The sequence below is a fragment of the Oryzias latipes genome, chromosome 21 (genome assembly GCF_002234675.1).
Source record: "Oryzias latipes chromosome 21, ASM223467v1".
Lineage (NCBI taxonomy): Eukaryota > Metazoa > Chordata > Actinopteri > Beloniformes > Adrianichthyidae > Oryzias > Oryzias latipes.
The window spans coordinates 7883217-7892701 of NC_019879.2; the positions used below are offsets into that span (position 1 = coordinate 7883217).

The 9485-nt window shown below is 39.2% G+C and overlaps 1 protein-coding gene across 1 annotated transcript; it reads left to right on the top strand.

Moving 5' to 3' along the window:
- Positions 1-4005: 4005 nt before the first annotated feature.
- LOC101168082 (G-protein coupled receptor 183-like) lies at positions 4006-8388 on the top strand. Its single transcript, XM_023951003.1, has 2 exons — positions 4006-4172; positions 5803-8388. The coding sequence occupies exon 2, from the start codon at positions 5825-5827 to the stop codon at positions 6950-6952; it is 1128 nt and encodes a 375-aa protein (XP_023806771.1). The 5' UTR covers positions 4006-4172; positions 5803-5824; the 3' UTR covers positions 6953-8388.
- The last annotated feature ends 1097 nt before the right edge of the window (positions 8389-9485 follow it).

The window sequence follows — 9485 nt, forward strand, 5'->3', positions numbered from 1 at the left end:
GAAGAAAGTCATTTTCTACGGATGGCGTCACAATTTCAAACAAGGATTGTTTCCTTCTTCACCATGGAATGGGCTCACTTTCATTCCCATGCTTTTATTCATTATGTACTGCACTGCTTTGGTCCAAAAGGTATTTGAGCTGCGCTTTCCTGTCAATCAATACCAGTTTCCTTTCTTTGAAAGTTTCTCCATTGTTTGTGCCTTTACATTCCAGGCTGTCTTCCTCCACCTCATTCTCCACCTCTTTCTGCCCTCATCAGTTCCATTGTGACCATCAGCTTCCAGACTCTAGACTTTGGGACTAAAAATACTTTTTTTTGGGACATGTTTAACATTTAATGTCATATTCATGTGCCGTATTTTCCACAACATGGGGTGCACCAGAGCCAAAAACACGCCGTCAATGAATGGTGCATTTTGGTCCACTTTTGCGATATATAAGGCGCACCGAAATAGAAGGCGTGTTGAATGAGACAAAAGACAGAAATAAGTCTGCCAGTCGGTCAGACTTATTTGCGTTCATAGTAATTCTAGAACTTGTATGTAACACGCAACACGTTAGCCATGTTAGCCACGTTAGTGTATTCACAATACCTGTATCTCTTGACGTTCTTTGCAATGCGTAAAATAACAGACTGCCACATTACTGTGACTACACAAACTACCAACCTTGTTAGTAACATGTAAAAAAAAACAGAGCCTGACACCGCTACATGTCATCTGTGTTATAAGACACATTAAGCAAGACAAAAGAGCTTTGTTGACTGTGTTCACAGTAACCCGCTACACGTTACCCATGTTAGAAGCGTTAGTTGCGTTTGTGTATTCACAATATCCATCACTCCCAACCTTGTTAGCAACTCGCAAAAAACCCCCAGACATTTTGACAACTCTGTATCTCTAAAAGTAGCGTTAAGATCGGTAAGTAGAACCAGAAATAATCCATATATAAGGTGCTCCAGATTATAAGGGGCCCTGTTGTATTTTATTTTTAAAATTAAGATTTCTAAGTGCGCCTTATAGCGCAATACATTTAGCTTTGTTTCTCTGAAATGTGTCAAAAACAATGACACCTGACTCTACGTGGGCCTGCTGAGCCTATGAGAGCGCGAGTATTTGTGACATCAGATGTACTGAATGTGCTTCAAAGAGAAGCTGTAAAACCTAAAAGAGGTCAGTCAGGGGAGTGACGACAGACTACTAAAAGTCTGCAAAGTCTAACAAAAAAAATGGGTTTCCATTAACAGACTTAAACCACGTTTTGAAAATATTAAAAATCATAGCAACACATGTAACTATGATCGGTCTTCTTCAAGGGTGATTAAAAGCAAGAATGTTTGGAATAAAACATAATCTAAATCTAAGCAAAGCTTAACAATGTTCTTTTTTATGCCAACACTAGTGACTCAACATGTAAAGCAATGATTGAGTAGGTTTTAGGTAACTTTTCTTTTGTTTCCTTTCTGATAAGCAGGCAGACACTCAAAAGGGCTTCCTAGTACGGTTTGCTGAGAAAGTACATTTGATGAAAAGATAACTGCCACTATCTCTTCGGTTTGTCGTGTAAGGAAAGCAGAAAAGGCCCTTTTTAAAAAAAAAAAAAGATTGAGATTAGAAGGTTTTTTTATTTGCCACTCTCACATCAATGTTTTTCATCTTTGTCATTTGGGCACCTTAGACATTTTGCTTACACAGTAAAAAAGTGAAAACAGAGAATTTGCTCAATAGGCTTTTCTGTGCTAAAAGTCATCATAAACTTAAAAAAAAAAAAAAACTGTCAGGGCTTCTCACCAGAAAGAACAGAATGTGACAAACCTTTTTTGTGCAGGAGAGGTCCTTTTCCGTTATACCAGTCAGTGGACTGCAAATCTATCATTATCTGTTATATGTTCAGAGATTTTCAGTTGGTTTTCTCAGTTGATTATAACATTTTTTAACATTAATTTCTCTCTGTAATCTTGGGAGTTTCTTAAAAAGGTTGTTTGCACTTCACTGCAAAATTGAATCTTCAGAATCTTCAGTAAAAAGACCATTGTTTCACGAAAAGTTGTCTAATTTTCTGTCTTGCAAGACAAAAAAACGTATTAAAAAGGCTTTTTAATAGTAAAACAATCTTAGCTTCAGAAAACATGTCTTAGTGACTAGAACTGTTTTCTTAACCCTGTACTACATAATAGAATTGACAGAAAATTTCAATTTTTTCTTAGATGTTTGTTAACTCTGAAATCTTCACAAAAAATTTGTAATACCATCGTTTTAGATCTGGACAGTTAATCATGATATGTTGTGTAATTTGGTAAGTTTTTGGGCACAACAATGTTAGTTTAAGATGCAAAAATATTGACATGAGTGTTCAGAACTGAGAGTCCGTCCGATAGTCGAACCTCAGATCCAGGAACAACAGTGCGGTTTCCGTCCTGGTCGTGGAACAGTGGACCAGCTCTACACCCTCTTCAGGGTGCTGGAGGGTTCGTGGGAGTTCGCTCGTCCAGTCCATATGTGTTTTGTGGATTTGGAGAAGGCGTTCGACCGCATCCCCCGTGGTATCCTGTGGAGGGTGCTCTGGAATTATGGGGTCTGGGGAACCTTACTGAGGGCTGTCAGGTCTCTGGATGACCGGAGCAAGAGCTTGGTTCGCATAGCGGGCAGTGAGTCGGACCTGAGAGGTGTTCTGGCCTGGAAAACTTCGGAGTCCCCCAGAGGAGCTGGAGAAAGTGGCCAAGGCCAGGGAAGTCTGGGCATCTTTGGTCAGACTACTGCCCCTACGACCCGGTCCCGGATAAGCGGAGGAAGGTGGATGGAGTGTTCAGGAAAAAAAAACACCTTATCTACCCATTGTCTCAAATTTGATCCACACATTTTTAACATGTTGTAACTCTATTATAAACAATTGATCATCAATAATTATTAACAATTCAGAAAGTAGTCATTTTCAAAAACTATTAACAATAGATGAGCTATTTCACCAAAACTTTTGTAAATTAGCTAAACCTTTCCCACCAAAAGTGTTTATGAGATTTCACGGAAGCAGCCAATTTGAATTTACCAGGAAAAGTTCTTCTACTGCCTCTAGTGGAATGATGATGAACTACAGGCCAGAAAACATGGGCCAAGTTAAATGAAATTGTTTTTTCAGGAAAGTTTGGATCATGCTAATGAGATAGATGACTCAGAAATGTGTGCATCAAATATAATGTGAATTATTATAAAGGGTTGAAATAAGAATTCTTGGTAAGGTCTTTTTTTTTTTACCCCAGCGGCAGATTTTTGGCTTTTTTAAAGAAATGTTCTATCAAATTTTAAGACTTTGTGACTTATTTCTAGGGGGCCTGTTTGGCCTTCAAAGGAAGACAATCTAGAAAACCTTTCGGAATGAGTGAGCCACAGCATTTGAAGAGGGTTTCAATCATTTATGCTCTTGCCCACATCTGACAGCGTGATGCCGTGCAAGAGTCAAAAAAGCAGCTACCACTAAAGAACCTGAGTAAGGCAATATGTAAGGCCAACAAAAAAAACAACAAAGCAGATTAAAGTCGTCACCGCAGGGGAAACATATGGAACTTCCCCTGATCACTTAAACCGTCATAGAATTTAATGAAAAAACAAATTCTCATGGTTTCTACATGTGCGTGGGGGGGGGGGGGGGTCACAACCTCAGTAAAATATGCAAAAAAAAAAACATGAAAAACAAACTTTTGGCAGTGCAAAATTTGCCATTTTCACCACATCCTCCCATGAGAGTAACAAAGCACAGCATGATGATCAAATCTAGATTTCCCTCTTTCCAGATATTGCTTAACCCACACAAACTTTATATGTTTCAAAATGAAATTGCAAGACAGCTTTGCATCTTAGCATTTAACTCCTAATGTGCGTTTGTGTGTGTCAAATTGAAAAAAAAAAGGTGGCAAAAATCATAACTGGAGTGACACACACACACACACACAGGGTAAAAAGAGAGTGAGAGAGAGGAAGGGGAGAGATGACAGGATATTTTGTCGTCATGGTTACGGGCGGCAGATCTCGCTCTTGATTTTTGAGTGTCATGCTGTTGGAGACAGCAGCGAGTGTTGGCGGCGAGATAACTCCTGGCGCAGCAGCCGACTTTACATGAGCGTTTTCATGTTATCTGGATCGATGTGACTGCCGTTTAACCGTCTGACATCTGTGAGGTGAGTGCTTTTATTCTCTTGAGCTATACTTTTTATAATTCCTCAGTTTTTCTTTTAACTCTTAGTACAGAAATTGGGTTCTCTGAGAATAGAGCTAATACTAAATCTTGTTTTTGTCTGCTGTTTGAATGATGTGAATGGTGCAAAAGTGCATTTGCAACTGTTTTTGGTGATTTTTGCTAAAGTAGGAGACTTAAACGTGGCATCCAGTACCATTTTACTCCAACTTTGGGGTATTTTTCTATTAGCATCACAGTTGCAGCTGCTGCTTAACTCGTCTAAAACCAGACATTTATTAACCCAACTTTACAAAACAAAAATCAGAGAAATTTCTGGGTCAACACAAACCCCTTTTTGCAATTTTTTTAAGTTTACAATGATCAATCATTTACAAAGTTCTTCTGGGGAAAGGCTGTGCATCTGCCACACCTTCACCTTGGCATGTGTTAATAGCTCAGGAAATGTGTGCTCATCCTGCTCACATCACATGGCGGAATGTAAATTTGGCTCAAACAATGCAACTTTCCAACGGCCCTGACTTTAAGCCAGGGCACCAAGAGGAAGTGGACTTCCTCAAACACAAAGTCGTCTCTCAACAGCAGGTTTTTGAGCGGAGTTCATGCTGAAAAGGCGCAGCTGCATTCAGAGACATTGTAAATGTAGTGTTCACCAAATTCTTTCATCAATTCAGGTTCTTATTAAATCAAGCTGTCTGACATCAGAAAAGTCACTGATTAAATTATTAAAAAAAGAAAAAAGATGCATGACAAACATCTAGCTGGGATGAAATGGCACCTTACAAACCTAAAATAAAATGTATTTTATTTGGGTAACAATATATGTCAAACAGAAATATTTGAGTTTTCTTTTAATAGTTACACTTTGACATGTGCGACCACATGTTTGAGAAATTAGGTAATAGGTGGCAGCTGGCTTTTTGTGACCTTTTTTAAGGAGAAAAAAAACCACAAGAGGGCACCACACACCACAAAATCATGGCACATTTTGTGAGTTAATAACTCCATTTGAATGGGGGTCTTTCAACTGAAAAATGGTGTCTCCATTTCAATACCTTTGATATTATCACACATGGAAACGGTTTCATTTCATGGTGTCATGAAAAGCTGACATAACTGATGCTTCCTTTGTGAAAGCAAGCTGGTGAGTGCGTGAGGCTGCATGTGTTCCTGCGGCGAGCGTGGATTTGGACTAAAGTTTCAGTTCAGCATGCGGGGCTTGATGTATAACTCAGAATTTGGTACCTGCGGCACAAAGCGGTTGAAGTCACAGCACACAATGTTGACATGTTAGACCTTAAGATTGACCAAAAAAATAGATCAATCTTTCTGAGGCAAGTTAATCAAATCAACCTATACTATTTGAAAATTGTCCCAGTCCCCTGGTGTCTGTCCCCGGCCTGGATAAAATACAGGATTGTGTCTGATGTAAAATTCTTTGACAAATCACCTGTGAAAATCAGTAAAAGCTGATTCACTGTGGCGACCCTGGAAGGGATTTGCTGATATAATAGTATGGTCAAACACAAATTGTTATATGGATTGCATCATTGTCAAAGTGAATTGTTACACCTCGACCAAAATATATTTATATTTTGTGTCTTGTTTTTCAGTTGGTGGTGTTAAAACATCAGGATGGCTTCTGTCACCACACTTGGAACCTCTAACTTCACAACTCTTAACAATTACCTCCAAAACACCACTTGTGACACCCTGTACAGCCATCGTCAATATGCTCGGGTCCTCATGCCTCTTCTGTACTGCATTATATTCTTTGTGGGGCTTCTGGGAAATGGCCTCGCCCTCCACGTCATCCGCCTCAACGTGAAGAAGATCAACTCCACCACCTTGTACTCTCTCAATCTAGTCATCTCCGACATCCTCTTCACCCTCTCACTGCCTGTCAGGATAGTCTACTATGCTCAGGGCTTCCATTGGACTCTAGGGGAAGCCATGTGCAAGATCTCGGGCATCATCTTCTACATGAACACCTACGCCGGGGTCAATTTCATGACCTGCCTCAGTGTGGATCGTTTCATTGCCGTCGTCTTGCCGCTGCGCTTCGGCCGTCTCAGGAAAGTCAGTAATGTGCGCTACATTTGTGTTGGTGTGTGGCTGTTGGTCCTGGCACAGACCTTACCGCTGCTGAGTATGGAAATGAGCAACAATGAAAGGGACGGCTACATCACCTGCATGGAATATCCACGCTTAGACCAGCTGGATAATATTGCCACCATGCTCATCGGCGCAGTCTTTTTGGGTTATGTCATCCCTGTGATAACCATCCTTGTCTGTTATTCCGTCTTGTGCTCCAAGCTGCGCTTCACAGCCAAAACCAACCATCTGACGGAGAAGTCCGGCCGCAGTCGCAAAGCCATCGGTGTGATCTTCTGCGTGTCTCTGGTGTTTGTGGTGTGCTTCAGCCCCTACCACATCGACCTCCTCCAGTACATGATACGTAAGCTGCTTTCTACTCCTGACTGCGCAGACCTCACAGCCTTCCAGGTGTCGCTGCACATCACTGTGTGCCTGATGAACCTGAACTCCTGCCTGGATCCCTTTATCTACTTCTTTGCATGTAAAGGGTACAAAAGGAAACTATTGAAGATACTGAAGATGCATGTCAGCATCTCCTTCTCCAGTGCAGTGAGAATGTCACCCGAGGGCTCCTCCAAGGACTTTGTAGATGGCAATAAGATCCAACTGCACAGCTCAAAGGTGGCTGAAACAAGTGAAAGAGCATCAGAGAGGAGATTATACTGAGCAGAGCCAAGCTAAGAACCAAGACAACCCAAGTGGACTTTGATATCTTCACCAGAGTTTTTAATGCTAACATTGCCTTGTTTTCATTTATGTACTGTATATTTGATTTCATGTTTTGTGCAGTGTACAGGTGTCAGATGTCAGAACAATCCATTTCTTCCAAAAGCAATGAAAGTCTGGGATTTGAACCTTCAAACCACATGCCTTTAACACACTTTTTCATGTCAACCAACTCAGGTCTGACCTGCCTTTTTATCCAGCCTTAGATCACACAGCGGACATAGACATATGAACAAAGACTGAGTCTTAGGTGTTTTCCTGGAGTTTCATTTAAGTCCACAGGTGTTATCTCTAAGGAAAACTGAGCCCCGAATCACACTTCCTGTAATATGAATTAACCATAACAAGTCAAAAAGTCAGCAAATATTCAGTTTTTTTTTTCATTTTGGATTTTTTACGCAAAAAAAATAAATGCTTCATAGACGGTATTTGTAAAAATTTGTATTTATTTTTTTTATATAGATTTTACTTTGTACAACTTAAAATCGGGACAGACTATATTTCAGAAAGTAAAAAGTGCTTTTTGGCAAAGTCCCCCCAAACCAATGATCAACAGGTTTCAGCTTTTTCTACGTTTGATGGTTGTTGCCCATTATTATTATTATTAGTAACTTATTTAGAGGTAGCTATAAATTCTCTTGTTTGTGCCACCTAGATGACTCTTGATGTTTTCAAAAGATAGTTTTTGCGGATTATTCTTAAAGACGACATAAAAAAGGATACTGTTTTATTTTTTATCATGACTTCCTTTTTATATTTATTTTTTTGAAATTGACATTAAACCAGCAGTTTTAGACTCCAGGACTGGTACAGTCAGATATCTGTGAGCGGTCACCCTGAGGGCAAAGCGGGTAGCTGCTTTTTGGCAACCCCTTGGCAGCATTTAGTTTGTCAATGGCAGCAGTTCCATACTTCACATAGAAAAATCATTGTTTATTTTTTTTGGTTTATTTTTATGAGCCTCAAGATATGCTGTACAGCCACACCTGTGGTTGGAGCTGTAAATAGCACTTGAATACATGCGTTGAGACCTGGAATTTTTATGTGTACATTATAGACGCTGCAACTCCACAGAATCCCACAAAAACATCCATATGTTATTGTTTTTCTGTCATGTCTGAGAGAGCAAAAGCAACAATTGTATTACTTATGGAATGATTTTATTGCTATTTATTTACTATTTACCTTAGGAACTTTTTTTTTTACAAATTAAATTAAAAAAAAATCAATTGATTTAATTTTGTGTGTTGTTGTATTAAAACCAAACGTTCCCCTTTAATGTGCCAACCAGTTAGTCCCAGAAACATGAGTACGTAGCTGTAAATATTATTTGGAAATACAGTTGGTTTCTTTGATTAGTGGTAACTAAAAGCAAAGAAAAAAAATTCTGGTATTAAGTAATTCATTCATAAATGGACCGCATTGGATAGAGAATATAGTAGTGTGGCTGGTCGTAACGCCTCCTCAGTGAGCAGTCTGTGCAGAAATGGTCCATCTTTAATTTAAGGAGGACACAGACTCACAGCACATCAGATGCTCTAGCCTTTTCAAATCGCTGATCTTAGCAGACATTACCTGCGACAACTTGTCCCGGCTTGAACCTCTAATAAATTCAGTTTGAACTCAGGATTAAACTCTGTCTACCTTTTAACAAAAGTCTTAGATAACAACCAAACAAGCATCAGACTAACAAATACAAATAACATTTTATTTTTGTATACAAATAAGGTTGACCTTTTGTTTCTAATGTTTCTGTTGCTATGGTGTTTTTTCTTGTGGCATTGCTCCACTCCAATGTGGTAAAGAAAGTAAAGACATGTGACCTCTGCTCACAGTTTAAAGTGGTCTGAATGTAGATCATGTAGTGAAACTCTGCTGTGGTTTTTTTGAAACAGTCACAGATCACTAGAATGACATGTCGCCATCTCCTGTGACATTCTACGATTTTCTACTTAAACATTTGTCAACATAACAACATTTAGCACGCGCGTGGAAATAGAATCGGAGCTTGTAAATGAATGTGGGTGAATGTGTGTCTAAAATTTGAAACTGAACCACCTCTTATTTATAAACCGCACAAGTGATGTAAACCTCTGAAGGAAAAGGTGTAAAGGCATCCAAACTTTTTTTTTCCCTCAGTCTGCTGTTGTTGCTAAACCGCACAGGTAAACACACACACTCTTTATATCTGGTACAGATTCTCATCCCAGCCTTCGGGCGCATCTGAAATGTCCATCCAACTGTTTAGTTCAACTTCACATCTTTTGGAGTTTACAGGTTGTTAAAGAATAATCGTTTATAAAGAGTTTTTTTTTAGTTTTTCATTGTTTGGAGCACATTTGTAAAAAGTTTTTGTTACAGACCCACTCCAAGGAAAATTGTTTTTGGTGTTTTTTTTAACATGTTATTGTTGCATTTTTGTGATGATGGAGGACATGTATAAAGAAAATTCATCCGATAATTGCATTTCTGA

Excerpts from the sequence above, each read along its gene's own strand:
- LOC101168082 (XM_023951003.1), top strand. The coding sequence starts at position 5,825 with ATGGCTTCTGTCACCACACTTGGAACCTCTAACTTCACAACTCTTAAC.